The 21,386-nt window shown below is 54.3% G+C and overlaps 1 protein-coding gene across 1 annotated transcript in view; it reads right to left on the bottom strand.

The window, feature by feature from the left end:
- Window positions 1–3,526: 3,526 nt before the first annotated feature.
- EFCC1 (EF-hand and coiled-coil domain containing 1) overlaps window positions 3,527–21,386 on the bottom strand; it is a gene marked incomplete at its 5' end in the record, with an annotated part of 32,283 nt that continues 14,423 nt past the window's right edge. The window contains 6 exons of the mRNA XM_082663875.1: window positions 3,527–3,776; window positions 4,579–4,648; window positions 6,792–6,932; window positions 8,718–8,859; window positions 9,975–10,116; window positions 12,418–12,575. Of these exons, the coding sequence (XP_082520001.1) occupies window positions 3,640–3,776; window positions 4,579–4,648; window positions 6,792–6,932; window positions 8,718–8,859; window positions 9,975–10,116; window positions 12,418–12,575 (790 nt within the window). The 3' untranslated portion in view covers window positions 3,527–3,639. The remainder of the gene's footprint in view (window positions 3,777–4,578; window positions 4,649–6,791; window positions 6,933–8,717; window positions 8,860–9,974; window positions 10,117–12,417; window positions 12,576–21,386) is intronic.

Raw genomic sequence — 21,386 nt, 5'->3', positions numbered from 1 at the left:
CCCTGCATTTGTACTCCCCTCCCCTCATAATTACTGTGATTTTTTTTTTTTTTTTTTGGCCTTGCCGCATGGCACGCGGGATCTTAGTTCCCTGACCAGGGGTGGAGCTTGTGCCCCCTGTCTTGGAAGCGCGGAGTCTGAACCACTGGACCACCAGAGAACTCCCACTGTGATATTTTTGACATCACATTTTCTGTGTTTTTGTGGATCCCTTAACTGCTTACTGTGGATATAGATTTTACTCCTTTTGTCTTTTAACCTTCCTACTAGCTTTGTATGTGGTTGGTTTACTACCTTTAGTGTGTATTTGCTTTACCAATGAGTTTTTTCCTTTCATAATTTTCATGTTTATAGTTGTGGCCTCTTCTTTTTTGCTTAGAGAAGTCTCTTGAACATTTCTTGTAAAGCTGGTTGGGTGCTGCTGTAAAACTTTTGATCTCTCCCTCAAATCTGAATGAGAGTCTCGCCAGGTAAAGTATTCTTGAGTGTAGGTTTTTCCCTTTCATCACTTTAAATATATTGTGCCTCCCCCTTCTGGCCTGCAGAGTTTCTGCTGAAAAGTCAGCTGATAGCCTTATGGGAGTTCCCTTGTGTGTAACTTGTCGCTTTTCCTTGCTGTTTTTAATGTTCTCTCTTTATCTTTAATTTTTGCCATTTTAATTAGAATGTGTCTTGGTGTGGTCCTTTTTGGGGTTGCTCTTGTTGGGATTCTCTGTGATTCCTGGACCTGAATGTCTGTTTCCTTTTCCAGGTTAGGGAAGTTTTCAGCTACAGTGTCTTCAAATAAATTCTCTGTCCCTTTTTCTTTCTCGTTTCCTTCTAGGACCCCTGTAATGCTAATGTGAGTACACTTGATGTTATCCCAGAGGTCTCTTAAACCGTTTTCATTTCTGTTCTTTTTTCTCTTCAGCTTCAGTGATTTCCACTACTCTCTTCCAATTCGCTGATCTGTTCCTCTGTATCATATAATCTACTGTTGATTCCTTCCACTGTATGTTTTTCATTTCATTTATTGTATTCTTCATCTCTGTTTGGTGGTTCTTTATATTTTCTAACTCTTTGTTAAAAACTTCTAACTTCTCACTCTGTTCATCTATTCTTCTCCTGAGTCCTTTGATTATCTTTATGATCATTACCTTGAATTCTTTCTTGGGGAGATTACCTATCTCCGCTTCACTTAACTCTTCTGGGGTTTTATGTTATTCCTTCATTTGGAACACATTCCTCTGTCACCTCATTTTGCCTAATTTGCTATTTTTATTTCTATGTATCTGGTAGGTTGGTTACATTACCCAACTTTGGAGAAGCAGCCTTTTGTAGGAGATGTCCTGTGTGTCCCAGCAGTGCACTCTCCTCCAGCCAGGCTATATGCCGTAGGGTGCCCACTATGTGGACTGCATAGGTCCTTCTGTTGTGTCAGGCTGACTACTGTGGGTGGTCTGGTGGGCGTGGCTGGCCCTGGTCCAGTTGGTTGCCTTTTTTCTTTTAATAATATTAGCATTAGCTGGATACGTGGTTTCCCAGCTATAGATGATATTTCCCAGCATCCCTTTCAGCTAGGTATGGCCAATGGGATGAGAGTAGAGGAGATGTGAGCCAGAGTGCCTGACCCTTCCCTTCCTCTCCCCTCGTTCCTGTGGAGGGCAGATGCAGTGCTGGTGAATTGGCTTCCACCGTGCAAAGGAGGATGACACCCTAGGGTAAGGCAGAGCAACAAAGTGGAAGGAACCTTGATCCCTGGGTGACTACATGGAGCAGAGCTGCTCTGTCAACCAGGACCACTGGACTGTTACAGGAGAGAGAGTTCTATCCTGTTTGACCCAGAGTATATTGGGATCTCTCTTATCAGGTTGGTTTAGCCTGTACCATAACTAATCCAGACCCCAAGCCTGGAGTTTCCTAGCCCGAGACAGCTGGAAGTGGTAGGAATTGTGTGAGATATGAGATTAGAAAACAGGCCTCAGTCCAGAGCTGGATGCTAATTTGCTGTGTGACGTTGGGTAGCTCCTCCAGCCTCTCTGGGCACCTCTACATCCTAGTCCACGTTATAAACTTGCCTCCAATGAGATGAGGTTCGTACAAGACACGAGGCTGGGCATTGTCCTCCAGCCCTCCCTGTGGCTCCTGCCCAGGAGTGCCTGCTGGTCCCGGGCTCCCCTGATCTCCTTCCCCCAGGGTTCCCCTTCTGTGTCCCGATGACTCTGCTCCAGCCCCTTGGCAACCCCTTGCTCCCAGAGTCCTGCAGCCTCCTGTCTCCTCCTCTCTGCTCCACCCTCTGGGAGGCAGGTCAGAACCCTCCAAGGCCCCCATTGCCTGGGGGATGGAGTCCTAAACCCTCGTCTGTCATCAAGGGCCCCCTGACCTGCCCCGTCCCTGCCAGGCATCTGCCCTCGTCCCACCGTCTCTGTAGTGCTTCATCCTCCTTGGCTCGAACTGATCCTTCTCAGCTGAGCTCTCAGAACTCTCTCTTCTTTTTTTCTTTTTTTTTAATAAAAATATTATCAGGGCTTCCCTGGTGTCGCAGTGGTTGAGAGTCCGCCTGCTGATGCAGGGGACATGGGTTCGTGCCCCGGTCCTGGAAGATCCCACATGCCGTGGAGCGGCTGGGCCCGTGAGCCATGGCCGCTGAGCCTGCGCGTCCGGAGCCTGTGCTCCGCGAGGGAAGAGGCCACAGCAGTGAGAGGCCCGCGTACCGCAAAAAAAAAAAAAAAATTAAAAAAAATATTATCAAACCATTACCTTTGATAATTGACTTTATTTGTGGAGTTTTTTGTATACACAAAAATTCTAATGTTCGTATATTCACATATGCCTTCACATTCTTACATAGCTTTGGGGTTTGCAGTTTTAATTAAGAACACTCTCTTCTACCTCAGGGTAGCCTGGATTTCACCCGCGTTGCATGACTTGCCATCGTATCTTTCTCTCCTACGAGAGTTTAAGGTAGATGAGGCCAGGCAGCTTGTCCTCCTCCTTCCTGTGACCCCATGAGGCCTGGTACCTACTGTGTGCTCAGGAAAGAGGGGCTCTGGGTTCTGTACTAATGGGGGCCCTTTCTGGCACCGCACTTTTGCTCTCACTGTTACCTCACATGAAATGCCCTTCCCTCCTCTCTGCCTATCTAAATCCTATCCCTCTTCTAGAGCTAGTTCAAGGCCAGCTCTACCAGGAAGCCTGCAGTGATCACGCTGCCCGCCTTGGAGTTCCCCCAGCCCTGCCTGGCCTTCCACAATTCCTGAGGCATGAGTAGTTTCCCCGGTGGACCAGGGGACACAGAGTCCCTGCAGCAGGCATGCTGTGGGGAGGAAGGGGAGGAGACCCTGGGAACCCAGGGAAGAGATTCTGGACTGGACCGGGCAGAAGAGTGTACAGCTCCACTCCAAGGGCAGGGGAGACTGCAGCAGGTACAGGCTGATCCAGCAACCTTAGGGCAGTGTGGACCCTGGCAGCAGGAATGCAGGGGCTGCTAGGGAATCTGGGAGGAACCCAAGGAAGGGATGGCTGCCGGGCTCTGAACTGGGGCCAGTCTCAGAAGGAGCCTGCACCTCCAGGGTTCCGAGGATGTGGCCAGGCTGTTCCTCGAGGCTGGTCTGATGGTGGCCAGGCTGCCCAGGGGGCCCACAGACTGGGCTAGCAACCTCAGCAGGAGATGAGGAGGGAGTTGCTGAGTGCTGGAGCTGCAGAGGCTGGTGCCAAGGGCTCTCTACGCAGGAGCTCACAGCCAGCCAGAGCTCGGTGCAGGGCATCCAGCATGGCTGAGGGGCCAGACGTCCCCTCTGAAAAGGAAGAGTGGGCAGCAGGGCGGGTCAGTCTGCTCATTCTGGCCCACAGAGCTGCTCCCCCGCCTCCCTGGGCCCTCCCCAGCCCTGTTCAGCTGTCCCCCGCTCTTGCTTCTCTCCCACTGAGGACCCTGGGGAAGGGACCTTCTAATGCACAGTTTCTGACCTCCTTCTTGGTGTCAGGGACCATTCAGGGCACTGGACATACCTGAGCCCTGCCCAGCAGTGCCCAGTGAGGCCAGCGAGCAAATGCTCATCAGCCGTCTGTCTCCCCGCCAGCCTGTGAGGCCCTGTCAGGCAGGAGCCGGCCTTGCTCCTCCTGATTTCATTGGGCACAAGCTGGCACTGATGAAATTCTGCTGCCCTTAACTTTGTCTAAACAACGGGGCCACGTGGCCTAGTACTTAAGGGAGAGACCTGAGGTTTTGGCACGGCTGGCCCTTGGCCTTTCTGTGCCTCCGTCTTCCCATCTGTGGAATGGGTATGATAACAGCCCTTCCTCCGCAGTAAGCCCAGGACTGTGGGTGAGTCTAAACTGCCCACAGGGAACTGCCTGGCTCCCCTGGGGTCTGGCCACACTGGCTTCTGTTTGGCCTTTTCCCTGGGGTGTGTGCTCCCTGCTCTTGTCAAATAGCACCTTCAGCTTCCCGAAGCCTGTTCCTGAATGTACCCTTTGCAGGTGGGCAGGGCAGGAATGAGGTGGCATTTTGCAGCCCAGACACTTAGGACAGAGGTGCTAGGTCAGGATGCCCTCCAGCTGCAGCCAGGCTCTGGAAGATCGGGTCGGGGGCTCACCTACCATGTGCAGGGTCCCTGCAAGCGTCCAGTGTGCTCAGCAAGATCTTCCCCAGGGCTCTTTTCGATATGTTCTTAAAAAGAAATGGAGGGCGGGTGGCACTTGGTGGCCCTTTCGAGCTTCTGTGTGGCTCCCTGTGTCAGATAGTGTCCCCCTGCCCATGGTCCCTCCCTGGCCCCCACCCCTAGGGTGGCCGCACTGCCCAGACTCTAGGTGGGTGATGGAGCAGCACGCAGGACCCATTTCTTCAGAGATCACGTGCTTACAGATAACTGTCCTTGTGCCCAAGTAGGCACTTGGGAAACTACTGTGAACAGAGAGCCTCTTGATGCGTCAGCTCCTTTAATCCTTGAAAGAGCTTATTTCATTCTCATTTTAAGCAGTGAAAAAAGCAATTTGGGGGACTTCCCTGGTGGCGAAGTGGCTAAGAATCCACCTGCCAATGCAGGGGACACGGGTTCGAGCTCTGGTCCGTGAAGATCCCACATGCCGCGGAGCAGCTAAGCCTGTGTGCCACAACTACTGAGCCTGCGCTGTAGAGCCCGCAAGCCACAACTACTGAGCCTGCATGCCTAGAGCCCGTGCTCCACAACTAAAGAAGCCACCGCAATGAGAAGCCCGTGCACCACAACAAAGAGTAGCCCCTGGTCACCGCAACTAGAGAAAGCCCGCGCACAGCAACAAAGACCCAACACAGCCAAAAATAAATTAATTAATTAAAAAAAATTTTTTTAAAAAAGCAGTACTGAGAAAGTGAGAAATCTGCCCAAAGCCACCCAGCTGGGAGATGGAAGAACCAGCATTTGCCCGCAGGCTCCATGGCCCAGAGCTGTGCTGGGAACCACTACCCTCACAGCCCACAGGTGCAGGGCTGCCACTTGCCACTCTCCCAGGCTGTGTCACATCAGGCTGGGCCTCGGTAGCCCTACATCCTGGGCAGCCTGAAGCACTCGCAGAGACCACTTCAAACCCTGAAGACCTATGTTCACATCCTACTTCCAGCTCATAGTGGCTGTGCAATCCTGGCTAAGTTTGTGTCTCTTAAGAAAAATTTTTAAATGGTTTGCTGATGCTATTTAGAAATATTGATCTCTGTCTTATGATTTTTTTAAAATTGGGCACCTTGCCAAAGGATAACAATACTTTGCCTTTAGATTCTCTTCAGTATTCTATGTGGATAAATGTGATACATAATTACTAATCACTTTGTTTCTTCCTTTCTAGTCCTTACATCCTTTCTTTTTCTTTTTATTTATTTATTTATTTATTTATTTATGGCTGCGTCGGGTCTTCGTTGCTTTGTGCGGGCTTTCTCTAGTTGTGGTGAGCGGGCTCTAGGTGCATGGGCTTCAGTAATTGCAGCATGTGGGCTTAGTAGTTGTGGCTTGCAGTCTCAGTAGTTGTGGCGCACGGGCTTAGTTGCTCCGCGGCATGTGGGATCTTCCCAGACTAGGCCTCGAACCCGTGGCCCCTGCATCGGCAGGCGGATTCTTAACCCCTGCGCCCCCAGGGAAGCCCACATCCTTTCTTTTTCTTGTGCTACTGCATTGGCTGGAACCTCTACGTGGCACAAGCAGTGATGACAGGCATGCTTGTCTTGATTCTGATTTTTAGAAGGATTCCTTCTAACATTTCACTAATAAGTGTGAGGTTTGTGAGAGGTAGTTGGCTGAGACTCCTAATCTGATTAAGGACGATCCCTCCTGTTCTTAACTTGCCAAGAGGTTTTATAATAAGAGGAGCTGTTACTGACTGTTCATCTATTGAGATGAACACGTGGTTTTTCTCCTTTTAATCTGCAGTGTGCTGTACTGTGTTAATAGATGTTTGATCTTGAATTATCCTGAATTCCTGGGATAAATCCAATTTAGTCATATTGCATTTCTTTAAACACTGCCAGATTTGGTTTACTAATATGCCATTTAATATTTTTGCATCCATATTTAAATATGACATTAGCTTATCATTTTCCTTTCTTATTGTATTTATTGTCCTCTGGTTTTGAGATCAAAGTTATATTAGCTTCATAAAATGAATTAGAGAGCCTCCCCTTTTTTTGGATTAGCTTCCCTGAGCTCTTTCTACATCTGGAAGTACAGATGACACCTGCCTACGTAGGGAAAGCTCAGAGCCAGTCCCCAACACAGGCTGGGCTCCCCAGCCCCGCACCCCAAGCTCCTCCCCTGCCCTGGCTGTGCCAGCTCCCGTGAGCCTACCAGGTCCCGGAGCCTCTGCAGGAGCCGCAGCACGTCCTCCAGCTTCTCCTCCAGCAGGGACAGCCGCACCCTCTCTGTCTCCACCATCTGCAGCTCCAGCCTCAGGTGCTCATTCTCGTCCACCTTCTGCTGCAGCTCTGCCTGTGGGGACCAACCGGCTCAGCGCCCGCCCTGCTGCCCTCTGCCCCGTACTCACAGCACCGTCCCCAGGCGGGGCCCATGGCCTGCCTTGACCCTTTCACAGAGGTCGTCTCATCTGGCCCCCCAAGCCTGCCAGGTGGCCAGGCACATAGAAGCCCCACTGTCTCCCCAGGGACGGCAGCGAGGCCCAGAGAAGCTGAATGCCGGGGCTGAGGCCACACAGTGAGTCAGGCTGATGTAAGAATACACATCCCTCCTTTTCTGGTGGAAGGACTCCATCCTCCCTTCTCTTCTCTATCCATCTGCTTTTACTTTTTAAAGTTTTTTGGCTGCAAGCAACAAACCGATCTGGCTAGTTTGAACAGAAAGGGAATTCACTGGCAGGCTAGTGCCTTGTTCCCAGAAGGGACTGGAAGCTGGAGAACCTCAGGATGAGGCAGCAGAAACATGTCGAGCCTCTTGTCCGGGTGCTGCAGCTGAGAACACTCTCCAGCCATTCCCCCCGCCCCCCCTCACTCGGGACAGAGAGCCCCAGGAGAGGGGCCCCACTGGGCCAGCCACAGTCACTGGCCCACCGCTGGCCAGGGCGCACTGACGCCGTTGATCCCATCAAAATACTAGAGGGTGGATGGTGGGAGGTCGCAAAATGTTGCACGGCCACCTGCCTTCCAAAGCAGGGATGGCAGGAGTGAGGCAGCCCCCTCTCTTAGCACCGATGGAGGGAAAGAGAAGCAGCTGAAGGCGTGGTGCCATTGGACGCTCAGCTTCGGGCAGGAGAGAGGAGGCCTGGGAACATAGTCAGTAACTGAGCTCTCCAGACGCCTGTTTGAGATTTAATTAGAAAGGAGTGGTCGCTATGCCCTTTGGAACTGTATCAGATCACAGATACGTTTAAAAAACAAAAGAAAACAAAGCAGTATGGATTTAGAATTTCAGGCATATAAATATAAAACGCTTTTATCAAAATCAGTTTGCAAAAGTGCATTGTGCTAGAGGGCTCAGGGAAATAATAACTTTCCATGGCATTCCATGCTTGATTACTATGGAACAGGGAAGTTGCCATGGTGTAGACAGACGAGAAAAAACATGCTAAGTGGTCTTGTTGAGATGGAGACACCTCTCTTGGTGTTGCCCGGCGCCACCCTTCTCCTCCACAACAAACTCACTAACTTTCCTTGAGGGAAGTGTCCCTCGTCCATTTCATCTGACTTTGATGGAGCTGCCAATCATGGGACCCTGCCCGCCTACCATGCGGGTTAGCCCTGGCACGGACGCATGACTGAGCCTGGACCATTGGAGCTCTTCCCTGAGGTTTAATGTACTGGGCTATTATTGTTCCCCCGGGGTTTCTTCAGTGGGCTGATGGGAGCCTAGAGCTGCCTGTGGTCCTACCTCCCCTTCCCCCGCCACATGGAGCAGGCCCCTCTGAAGTAGGGGAAAGTGAGGTCAGCACCCAGAAAAATACAGAGCAGATAGGTGGAGGCAGTCTGCGTCCCTGGGTCCATCTTAGGGAGCTGGAGTGCCTGAAGCTCATCTTAGCTGTTCTTCTGAAGCTGTTCTCCCAGCTCCGTATTCTAATAAGTTCCTGTTTTTCACTCGAGCTGATCTGAGATGTATCCTTTAGCTTACAACCAGAATATTCTTCGTCAGCCCGAAATCATCTTCTCTCTGAGTCTCGGTTTGTGCCTCTGGAAATGGGGCACAGCACTTGGCTGAGGTCCCTCAGTTCCGCCTGTGAGAGACGCTAGCATTGCTCCAGCTCTCAGCCTGTGGGACTCAGCTGACCTCCTCCCCTGGTGTCCCCAGGGTCTTCCCACTGCAGCCCTGGGTCCCCAGCTGCTCCAGCTCCCCCAGGGCACGGGCATGGTCGGCACTGCCAAAGTGGGTGAAGTAGGTCATGAGCTTCTTGGCCGTCTGGTCATCACACCTGCAGCGGAGGAGAGTGCCAGCACTGAGGGAGCTGCTTTCCAAAGTCTGCTCCAGCCTGGGGGGGGGGTGTTATTACCAAGTCGGTCTCCCCTGAAAGCTGAGCGGGGCTATGGCACCCCCTGCTCACCCACCCCCGCGGCCCCTTATCTCATCAGAGCAAAAGCCAGAGGCCTCGCCCCTCTGCCCTGTGACCTCCCGACCTCCCTCCCACCCACCTTCACTCATTCTACTCCAGCCACCGCAGGCTCCTTATGGCCCCTCCTGCATGCCTCTGGGCCTTTGCACTTGCTGTTCCCTCTGCCTGGAATGCTTTTCCCTCATTTCCTTCAGGGCTCTGCTCAAACAGCACCTGCTCAGAGGCCCTCCCCTGCCCCGCCTCTCCCTCACACCTGTCACCACTCACTGGAACAGAGGCTCCAGGGCAGAGGGCCTGTCTTGGTTAATGCTGTTTTCCTGATGCCCCCAAATTTGTTTGGCACAGAGTAGGTGCTTAGTATGTGTTTGTTGACTTAAAGGGTTGGTGATAACAATGACCCTGGAAAATCAACGGAACCTTACAATATCATTTAAAAAGTCAAGGCCGCCCCCCAGTGGAGTACCTGCTGGGATCGGGTACCCGTGGGGCATTTTACATCCTCGATGGAGAATCCTCACAAAACCTCTGTCAGACAGGTGTTACTGTCCCATCTGAGAGACAGGAAGACTGAGGCTCAGAAGTTGGGCGACTTGGCCGAGGCGCCCCAGGTGTCGGGAGCAGTGGCTTAGGAAAGGGACTGATGTGTTGAGGGTCCCGCTAGAGCTTCGGGGCAGGTCCTGGGACCGCGGCCAAGGGAGTGAGAGTCAGTGGGGATTGAACCACCGGGAACTGTGCCTTGGCTCATCTCATTTCACCCTCACGCATGCCGGGCGCCGTCTTCTCCCCTCCCCCAACAGATGACGGGACAGAGCGTCAGAGGGCATGAAGGTGACCCAGCCTGGACGTGAATCGGGGGGGTCAGCCTCCCACGTTCAGGGTCTGTCACTGCACGGAGGGGCCGCCCTGTGCTTCCAGGACGACTGTGAGAGCCCGGCGCCCTGGTGCCCGGTCCTGGGCATCCTCACCGGCACACGCACCCACGCCCGCAGCTGGAGAGGCCGGCCAGCAGGGCCTTGACCTCAGCCGGTGGCCCCTGCTCCTGCTGCCACTTCTCACTGTCGTCCTCCTCGTCAGAGGCGGCCTGGCCCTCGACCGAGCGGAACAGCTGCTCATCCACTGCTGGAGAAGCACGGGCTGCAGATAAGGGACAGAGGGAGGGGAAGCAGGCAGCTCTCCGGGGGGGTGCAGGGGGGAGGGGAGAGAGGCCCTGGTGCCATCTCCCCTGCCGGTCCCTCACCACCTCCTCCAGATAGTGGCTCTCCCGCCCCCTTGGGCTGTGCCGTGCAGCCCCCTCCCGTGTGCCTGGCCCGGGACCCCCTCCCTGGTTTCACACGGGGACACTGGGAGCGAGGAGCCTTCCTCTCTTCTCTGCTGAGAAGCCGGGGCCCACCTGTGCCCTCAACGGGCATGTTATTTCCCACTGAGGACATGGTGATCCCAGCCAAGGGGGCCAAGACCCTCTCTCGGGCTGGGCTGGGGCTCTGCAGGGCACGGGCACCCAGTGAACTGATCTTCAGCTCTCAGCGACCTCGTTCCTCCAACGCCCAGGGATGTGCAGGGAGGGGTGTCACACGTGTGACTCGATGTGATCCCCGACGTGGCCATGCCTCCTGGTGCACTCCAGCCGGAATGAGCGTCAGAAACCCCGGGCTGTGTCATGCCTGCCTGGGGTCCGGCTGCCCCGCGTCAGGCCCCGTCTCCGGGGGCACCTCCACTCCACCCTGGCTCGGGGGACATGTGAGTGCAGCCTGGCCGGTCAGAGCGCAGACCACCCAGCCACATGACTGGTGCAGGCAGGGCCAGGGATCCAGCGTAGCCAGGGAGAGTCGGGCCAAAACTTGACTCAAACTTCCAGAGAAGGGTGACACCGCTGTTCCTCCAGCCTGGGGTCTGGAGGGCGTGGGTCTGAGCTGCTGGGGGCCACCTTGTCAGTGTGACGGGAGCCCATGCACAGGACGGCAGGTGAGGCCGGGAGGGATGGGGTCTGCTGACACTCTTGGGCCTTTAAGTGAATTCTGTGAAGCAGCAAGTTCCCTTTAACTAGAGCCAGTTGAGGCCGAATAGCCTGACACTCCCGGACACTGTCCTGACTGGCACAGCCGTGGAATCCTCCACCTTCCCGCCCCCAGAGCATCACGCTCGGCAGCTTGGGGGTGGGCCTCGACGCCTGTATTTCTTTCTTTCTTTTTTTTAAACAAATTTATTTATTTATTTATTTTTAATTTTTGGCTGCATTGGGTCTTCGTGGCTGCATTGGGTCTTCTTTGCTGCATGCGGGCTTTCTTTAGTTGCAGCGAGCGGGGGCTACTCTTTGTCGCGGTGCACGGGCTTCTCATTGCGGTGGCTTCTCTTGTTGCGGAGCACGGGCTCTAGGCGCGTGGGCTTCAGTAGTTGTGGCACACGGGCTCTAGAGCAAAGGCTCAGTAGTTGTGACACACGGCCTTAGTTACTCCGCGGCATGTGGGATCTTCCCGGACTAGGGCTCGAACCCGTGTCCCCTGCATTGGCAGGCGGATTCTTAACCACTGCGCCACCAGGGAAGTCCCTGGGCACCTGCATTTCATGAGGCTCCTGGGTGATCCTGGCCGGCTGGCAAGTTTGGGAACCACTGGCTCAGGTGTCCTGATTTTGGACACCCAGCTGCGTGGGCTCAGGGCCGTTCTGTTTTGTCTGAATAAGAAGTGTCCCAGACCCAAGAGAACAGGGTTGAGGTGACTGGTCCATGACTTTTTGATTATGTGTGTTTCCAATATTGATCATGTGTTTTTTGTTGTGGGAATTTCCTGATGATGATGATGATGATGGTGTGTGTGTGTGTGTGTGTGTGTGTGTGTGTGTGTGTGTGTGTGTGGTGTCATTATCGTCACAGTCGTCCCGGTGCCCGAGGCAGGGGCAGTAGGGGCTCTGATGTCGGGTGGGAGGGATGGCACCCAGCAGCCCGTCCACTCCTGCCTGCAGCTGAGCTGGAAGAGCCCTACTGGCTCAGACAGCTTTTCTCTCCTTTCCTCCTGATGCTCCACAGCCACCAGACCCAGGTTCATTAAGATGATGGGCCTCTTTGCGCTCTTCTTGAGGGGTGACCGTCCAGCCCTACTTACTCACCTCTTAGGATGGGGAGATTACTCCACCCCAGCTCCCTGGCCCGACCCACCCCTACACGGGATTGACAAGAGACATATTCTCCCATGCTCAGCCAGAACCTGCCTCCCTGGATCCCAACCTCCCCCACTGGGTGTCTGCTCTCAGGCCCGGGTGTAGGGGGTGCTGGGGGCTGCGGACGCCCAGCCTCAGCAGGTAGGGGATGGGGTTCTGTCTGGAGGCCAGATTGCAGCATCAGCTCAGACAGGACCCTGGGAGCAGGGCTGGGGCACAGCCTGGTCAGTCGTGAGCTGGCAGCAAGCCTGGGTGTGCGGGACAAACCTTCGTGCAGGGGTCTGCTCCCTGAGCTGCTGTCGGAGCCCCAGGCTCCCTCTGGAGGGAGGTCTGGGCCTCTGGTCCCACCATCCTCAGGTTCACCACTCTTGGCTTGTGGCTCTGGGCTGGCTCGTGGTGAGGTTGGGAGGTGGCTGTCCTCCGACCTGTGGGTGTGGGAAGACACAAGTGTTGGGAGGGAGGGGGCTCAGCCAGTTTCCTGCGGGAGAGCGTGGGGTATGGGCCCGCCCTTCCCCACTCCCTGCTCTGCACAGCTAAGCTGTGATATGCCTACAGAAGCCCCTGTGTGGTCTCTGTGGCTGACCCCATTGGCTCCCTACCCAGTGGCCAGTATGGCCGAGTCAGCCTTCCATGGTGGCTATTCACCCAGCCTCCCTTGTAGCTAAGACGTAGGCTTGTAACTGAATTTTAGCCAATGGGACTAAAGGGAAAATCTTCTGAGGAGCGTCTGCATCCGGGAGGGCTGGGCAGGGGTCCTTGATTCCGACCCCAGCGCTGCCAACAGGAACTGGCAGTGGGACTTGGGCTCCATTTTTCAGGTGGATCACTGGAGCCGATGCCTCTGAGGTCCTCCCGGCTCTGATTGGGTTCTTGCGGTCGGGCCTCTGTGAGAGGGCAGGGACCCGGAAGCCATTAGCTTGTCCAGGAGCTCCTCTGGCCACGTGCCGGTCAGGGGGACCACAGCAGCTGTCTCGGAGTAACTGGGACACGGGGAGAAGGCACTACAGAGAGCCTGAACAGGTGTGGGCGCACAGGGTTGGTCAGGTGAACTCACCACCCAGAGGACCACCTGCTGAGCCAAACAAGTGGGAGTCTGCAAGGTTGTACATGAGGCCCAGGGTGAGCCATCCGCCGCTTGGGGCCATCCAGCACCCCTTCCCCAGGGGTGACAGCTCCCCGATTGTCCCCAACCCCAGCCACAGGCTGCTCACCTGCACAGAGGAGGGCGTAGTACACAAATCAGCATAATCCCACCCCCAGCCACCATGATTGGCTAAGGGCTGCACAGGTATAGCCAATGAGATGCAAGGAGCTGTAGGCTCGGGGAATCTCCCCAAAACAGAGGCAGCCTGTCCCCAACCGAGCAGGTGTGCCGTGGGGAGATGTGACAGCCACCTGTGACTCTTAGGGGGCCACCTGGAGATGCTGGGGGCTACGGATAGAGCCTAACAATGACGGCAACAGGAACGGATCCTTGGTAACATTATTAGAGTTGCTGGATCAGGCTCTGCCTGAAGCTAGAGCTAAGCCTAACCTTCTGTGTTTTGTTTTTGTTTTTTTTTTGCGGTACGCGGGCCTCTCACTGTTATGGCCTCTCCCGTTGTGGAGCACAGGCTCCGGACGCGCAGGCTCAGCAGCCATGGCTCACGGGCCCAGCCGCTACGCGGCATGTGGGATCTTCCCAGACCGGGGCACGAACCCGTGTCCCCTGCATCGGCAGGCGGACTCTCAACCACTGGCGCCACCAGGGAAGCCCTAACCTTTTGTGTTTTATGAGCCGGTAACTCTGACTGACAAAGTCCTGCTTTCAGGCTCCCCCAGTGCAAGCCGAGAATGGGAAGGTGCTTGGCAGTAATCAGTGTGAGACCCCCCTGGATGGGGATTCTTGGTTCAAAGAGAAACCGTGTGATTAGAGCTTAGGTCATATCATTTGAGGTCTACTTGGGCAGGTGACAGTCCCTCTCAATTCCAGAGGCTCAGACCACAGCCAAAAGAAGAGAAGACACAGGGGTATAGGGTCCCTGTCTCCAAGACTCAGGGGAGGAGGCAGGTAGCCTTTATGTGGCCCCAGAGGGCAGTGCTTGACCAGGATGAAGGGGGAGGGGGAGCAAAGACGAGAGAGAGTCAAAAGAAGGCAGTTTCAGCTCCCTTTGAGGAAAAACTTTCTCACAAGGACTGCTGACCAAGAATGGAATGGGCTGCGTTGGGAGGTGGTGAGCTTCCTGGCAGAGGAGGTATGTAAGCAGATAAAGGACTTTAATGGGTGGAATTTTGAATAGAGTCAGACTAGGCAATGTCTAAGTCTTCCCACTGTGAGGAATTAATTTTTTCTCTAAATTATTTGAGGGCTTCAACAAGCAACATGAGATGGGGGGACAGCCCTTATTCAAAGTTTCCTAGCAGAGGCTGGGCCTCCCCTCCCTGCATCCCCTCAGCCACTGGAGTCTCAGAAGCCGCGTCCAAGAGCGACTTCCTGCGTCAACACAACAGTAAATCGTTCAGCATGCTCGCTCGGCGCCAGGCACTGTTCTAGGGCTTTGAACATTTCCTCACAACAACCCCACAAGGTAGGTACCATCATCCCCCCCATTTTGCCAGAGTAACTGGCTCAAGCCGCACAGCTCGGAAGTGGAGGAGTTGGGTTTACACTCAGGCCCGTCTCCAGGCCCGCGTCTCAGTGGCCCCACCAGGTGCAGCGGAAGCTTGCAAGGCAAGCTTGGAATGGCCCAGCCCAGCTGCTGTCCTCGTTAGGTGACCACAGGTCACATGCAGCAAAGTGGGGAAGAGGAAGCCAGCGAGGACAGAGTTCAGAGAGTGGGACGGATGAGGACACACTCTGGAATTTTCCAAGGGCAACGGGGCTGCAGAGAAACAGAGTGGGGTGTTACTCTCGTCCAGCAACTGGTCTCTAACGGCCTGTATCGCTGCCCCTCTGCTGGGTCGATCTGCAGGATCGTTCGCGTGTCACACAGATGAGCTGTCATATCTCCACCTTGAAACAAACGCAACAACCCTCCCACCATGTGGCTCCTCCACCCGCTTCTCTGCCTGCTCTGCTCACATCTTGTCACCCGGCACCGCCACACTGCCGGGCCTGCAGAGGCAGGGCTGACCCCACATCGCTCCCTCACTGGATGCCTCCTTCCCTCGGCTTCCGGGAGACGCTCAAGCTCCCCTGCACCCTTTCTTGTCTGCTCTGCTACTTCCTCCTCTTCATCCTGGCCCCTAACCCCCGCGGCCCTCGGGCACCACCCGAGGACCTCCTCCCTTCTTCGTGTGCACTCCCTCTGCAAGGTCTCAGCCGTGCTGTGGCTTCAAGCACCAGTGGCTTCCAAATCTGCCTCTAGCTCTGGCTTCTCAGATCTGGTTTCCCAGTGAGCGCCCCAGCGCAGCTGCTGCCTTGGCATCTCCACCTGGATGTCCCACAGGCATCTCCACCGCCTCCTTGTCTTACTCCGTCTGCCTCTCCTGCTCCTCCCGTCCCCGTGTAAAGCGCCGTCACCCACTTGGCCACTCAAACAGTGTCCGTTGGGTTTGGCCACCTGGAGGTCATACGCAGGGCCTAGTCCGGGGGGCCTCAGCAACGGTGCTGGGCGGAGGGCTGCAGTATAGATGCTATTCTGTGGCGCCTACAGTGCCTGGGTCCGTGCAGGCGGGGGTGGGCGGGGAGAGGGGCGCAGTCCCTGCCCTCAGTGGTCCTCTGGGTGGAGACATGGGACCATCAGGCAGGGAGAGCAGAGACAGCCCTCATTCTTCAGGGCCGTGCCCGCTGGACGCAGGGCTGGACCTCCAACAGACAAGGAGGGCGTGGGTCTGCAGGGCGGGGCGGGCAGCCTGAAGGAGGCAGGACCTGGGGTTGAGCAGCATGAAAGAGGCCTGGGCGGAAGAAGAGAGGTGGCAGGTGTTTGGGGACCAACGGGGGCAGCAGGGCCAGGGTAGCGGGCTCGCAGAGCAGACCAGAGAACGGGGGAGCTGGCCCTGACCTGGCACCCTGCTCTGGGCTGGGCCTTGGTGTGCTATTCCGGGCAACCCTCATCCCTGGGCTCTGAGGTTGCTGTTTCTCAGAGGACGAAAAGATTATGTCACAGAGGTGTTGGGGGCAGGACGGTGATGCGGACCCGGGTCCACGCCCTGCCCAGCCCGACCTGCCCATGGCCCACTCCCTGCTTCACAGGCTCCACTAAGCTTCATACTACAGGCGGTGGAAGCAGGTGTTAGGCTGACCCAGATGTAATTGCTGACTTCCTGCTTTTGACCTGCACAAGGCCACCTGAGAGTGGTTCAGACTAAGAGGACACGTCTGTGTGATATTTCTTGATTGACTGACTGCAAACCCTCACTGCAGTAGTTTGTGAAAGGCTTTGTTGCAATAGTCCGGCCTTAGAAATCTGACAGCTCTTGGCCCTGGGACTGGACCACAGGGCCCAGTGGTTTAATGAGGGTTTCCCATAAGAACGAGATCCCTGAGGTTGGCTCTGGGGAGGAGATGCAGTGACCTGGGGGCAGGTGGAGGTCACCTGTGGTGCCCCCCTGACTTGCAGCTCTAGCTTCTTTGAATGCTCCAGCCCCAAAGTCACAGAGAGGACCCTGTAACCTGATAAGTATGTGTCTCTTTCCACCCACCCCCAGGCCATCAGCACTTGCTGTCATGGCCATTTTCTGGAAAACAGCTCTGACCCTGCTCCAAAGCCTTCTGTGTCTTCCCACGGCTGACCGGACAAGTCCAGATCCCCCCATATTCCAGCCGCTCCCCAAGCTAGTTTCCGCAAGTGATGAAGCTAAGATCCGGAGGAGGAAGGGATATATTTTGTTCAAGAGGGTCCCACAGGTGGCGAGAAGTCCCACTGCCCACCTCCACTTCTGCACTCCAGTCCCCACTCTACTCTGGCTGCCAAAGGGAGCAGAGGTCAGCTCTGACCCCGTCCATCTTCCCTGCGAAATGCTTCAGTGGCTCTCTGTGGCCAAGAGAAAGAACGCCAGTGTCCTTAACACAACCTCGAGGGTCCTTCACGGTCTGACCCGGCCCAGCCCTCCAGCTCATGGCTGCTGATGCCGCCTGGGCATGGCAGAGCCAGACCCACAGACCCTCTGGCGCGTTGCCCTCTAGGTCCTTGTACGTGATGACCATGGCCAGCACCTTACTGTGTTCCAGACGCTGCTCTGGGTGTTTTTTTCCCTTATATATACAGATTTAATTTTTTAAATTGAAGTATAGTTAAATTACGTTATATTAGTTTCAAGCGTACCTCAAAGTGATTCAGTTATACTTGTGTGTATGTATACAGACACACACACACACATATTCTTTTTCAGATTCTTTTCCTGCATAGGTTATTACAAGATACTGAGTAGAGTTCCCTGTGCTCTACAGTAAGTCCTTGTTGCTTACCTATTTATTTTATAGATAGTATGTACGCTCTGAGTGTTTTAATGAAAAAAGTCATCTATTCCTCCCAGCAGCCCTAAGAAAAACTTATTCTCATTCCTACCATTTCACAGATGAGAAAACTGACGTCCAGAGCTGGGGAAACTTGCTGAGACCGCACAGATCCCTCGAGCTGCAGTGTGTACCCATCCCGAGCTAGTTCTGCCTGGAAAACCCTGCTGGTCCTTCAACCACCCACCTGCCGGGTCCCCGACACAAATGTCGCTTCCTTTCAGAACTTGCCTCCCTACCTGGATGCCCTGAGCTCCCACGGTCTCCAGCGGCTGTTGTGCTGTGTTTCCCCCATCAGACGGCGTTTCCTGGAGGGCAGCCAGCACAGGACAGAGTGGCCCGTCAAGGTTTGTTGAACGATGAATGTGGGAACGGATGAATGACACCACTGGCAGCAGTTCACGGTGACTAGCGGGAGGGCAGGTCAGGGGAGGACAAGCCCAGCGCCCCGGGGGGGATTCCAGCTCCTCCCGTCCCTCTGTTCTTGGATTGTTCCAGAAAGACAGGAGAGCGCTAGCTTTGGAGCCACAGACTGGGGGCGAGTCCCATCCCCATCACTGCCGAGTCCCATGGATGGGGGCTGACAGAGGGGTGGACCCTCCAGGTGAGAGGGTGAGAAGACCTTCCCAAACTGCAGGCATTTTGGGTCACTGGCCCTATTGTTGACTAATACAGATTTCCTTTCATAGGAAACATTATCACCAAGAGTAAAAAGCCACTGTCTCTTGCCATAAATAGAAGGTAACCAGAAAAACAAAGACAACAAAACAGCCAGTTCTAGCTAGATCCTGTTTTCAGGCTGTTCTTTCTTTGTTAAAAAGAGAGGGTGGCTAAGGGGAGTTAGAGATTCACCCGGTCAGCCCAGGACCTGAGACAACCAGGACTGCAAAGGCCGGCAGAGGCCCTCGCTGGCCTGTGACCCCACGTCCACCCCCTGCCCACCTCGGGCCACTCTCCTCTGGGGGCACGGAGGGGCTGGGGGACCTGCAGAGACACCTGTCACCCCACAGGCACAGCGGAGCACCTCCCTCTCAGCTGCAGGCCCTCCTGGGGAGAGGCGGGCCCATGGCAGCCCACAGTCCCCTCACGCCCGGACAGACCACGTCCTTGTGCCAGCAGGGCGTTCCCTCCAGCTGTGCACCTCTGGGTGCCGCCCTGAGCCCCGAGTGAGCCTCCCTCTGACGCCTTCTTCCTGCTGGAGCCCGGTGGCCAACACGATCTGACAAGGGCCAGATGTTCCCCTCTACTCCTTCCAGCCCTGGCAGCTCACGCCCAGCTCCGGGCCTCCGACGGACATAGCCTCCCTTGGTTCTGCGATGCAAAGGGGGGTTCTCGGGAGCTGCCTAATCTGGGTTCCACCCCACAGGACCGTGGCTTTGCGATGTGACGCTCCGCAACTGCCCCTGCCCCCCGGCCTCCATCTCAATCCTCTCTTCATTCACCAGTAAACACTGATGGGCCCTGGGGTCCCATGAAGATGAAAAGAAATAACGGTACTTTTAAACACGGGGAGCTCCTGCCTCCGTTTAGTATTCAAGGGGATTTTAGGTGGCATTCGGATGAACAGGTTGTGTGAGTGTGTGTGTGTGTGTGTGTGTGTGTGTGTGTGTGTGTGTGTGTGTTACACAGTTAAGTATTTAGTATAATGTGTACTAAAGACAATTAATGAACCATTTTAGTTTTATGTTTATGACAGCGATAAAACTTCCTTTTAAATTAAGTAAAAAGAGTGAGATGATTTAAGGAAAAATAGTAACTAAAGGATAACAATACGGGTGCTCTGCAGGTATGGTTAAAGGTGACACAGCTCCTGGGAGAGTGTCTGAAATTTGGCAAACGCTTGGACAGCAGCACGTCATAAGCTGTGGGCACTGTCGGAGCCAAGCTCTTGCCGTGTCCCTCAGCCACTCGTTCTATCCCCTGCACAGCAGAGGACCCCACCGCTAACATACTGACACCCTCTTTTTATAACATTCCTGTGCTGCCCCTAAATGAGCTAATAGACCCTGTCTTTACATACACTTTGAAGAAATTAACGTGATGCCTTGTGATTTAAAGGAGAAAGGAATTTTATAACATACATTTCAATAAGTAAATGCTCAGATATAAAGAAAATTTCAGATGCTTAAAACTATAATGGCTAAGTTTGAATTTGAGAGAGGTAAGGTAATGTTCAGTGGAATGTTGTTGACACTCTTTCCCTATAGTTGACATTTTGAAATAAGGACTAGGAAAAGATATTCAGATAGATGGTGGAGGGACAGATGGACAGACAGATAGACAGATATGCAGACTCCCTGGGACGCAGAGTAATGAATGCCAGTGGACACAGGAACTCCTTACCAGCTGGTAAAGCTTCACAAATGTTGCTATCATCTGTGATGTGGTTATGCAATGATGAGCCACCCTTGGAAAATTCCAAACAAGTCAAAGTATAACCTTCCCTCAACTCACACTGCATTGCATTCTCGCAAAATTCTTTGCATATTAAACCTGTGCAAAAAAACTGTGTTTGTATGGAAAGCAGACTTAGGACCTAGGCTCAGATAATTGCAGTGAAAGCAAGTTTTTCGCAGAACGAACACACAGCAGGGCATTTGGAAGTCATGTGGGGTACAAGGCAGTCCTGGTGGGTCGTACAAGGCCTACCTGGAGGCCTGTATCCCTGGAATCCACCCCCAAGTGCTGGCAGCACCGTCCTCCTAGTCACTGAAACAAACAGTCGCTCCCCACAAATTTCCAGAACGTCTCTGGGGGAGATATTGCTCCCATGGAGATAGCTTGTTCTCACCACATTCACAGGCTGCAGGGATTAGGGTGTGGGATCTCCGGGGTCATTCCTAGAAATTCTGCCTGCCTGCACAGTAGCCATGGTGCTGCCACAGCAGGACAGACACTTCATTGGAAAGAAAGGAGAAGTGAGTTGTTCGAGGCTGTACCCAAGCCAGTGGTTCACGGTCGTAACAACAGAAACCATCATTGAAGCAGGAAAGGAATTGGTGGGCAGGACACCCAGGAGCTAACAGAGCCGATGGGCAGCTTGGAGGGCCAGGCTTGGGCAGAAAGCAAGGGAGGGCAGACCCAGCCGGTGCAGGAGCAGAATTTCTAGGAATGACCCCCCAAGATCCCACACCCTAACTCCTGCAGCCTGTGAATGTGGTGGGGTATCGCTGCTGGGATGGTGTTATGTTATATGGGACAGCTGACCTTAAGCTGTGTCACCTCATCACACGTGTCCCCTTAAAAGCAGAGAACTTTCTTGGCTGGTGCAGAAGAGGAAGTTAGGGAAGTGTGAAGTGTGAGAAGGACTTGGGTCGTTGCTGGTTAGGGGATGAACAGGGACACAGGAGATGGCATGTAGAGAGCGACCCCTGCTGACAGTCAGCAAGGGATGGGGATCTCAGTCCTACAGCCACAAGGATCTGAATTCTGTCAACCCCTGGGTGAGCTTGGAAACAGGTTCTTCCCCTCAGCTCAAGGTCAACAGCACCTTAATTTCAGCCTTGTGGGAGCCTAGGCAGAGAACCCGGGCAAGCCTGCCTGGACTTCTGGCCTGCAGAATGTGAGATCAGAAGTGGATGTTGTTTTGAGTGCCTCCGTTTGTCGTAATTTGTTATGGTTGCTAGGAACCAAATACAGCAACCCAAACAATCACACCCCATCTGTCTTGTTGGCACAATCTCAATTATTCCGTCAGGCACTGAGTGGCCAAGTGCTTCCCAGGCACTGAGAGGCCAAGTGCTTCCAGACAGGAGATCTGATTGGTTTAAGCTGATCATGATTATTCCTTCCTTTTGCC

The sequence above is a fragment of the Grampus griseus genome (genome assembly GCF_964374135.1).
Source record: "Grampus griseus genome assembly, chromosome: 10".
In the NCBI taxonomy this organism is placed as follows: domain Eukaryota; kingdom Metazoa; phylum Chordata; class Mammalia; order Artiodactyla; family Delphinidae; genus Grampus; species Grampus griseus.
This window is presented reverse-complemented; position numbering and strand designations above follow the sequence as displayed.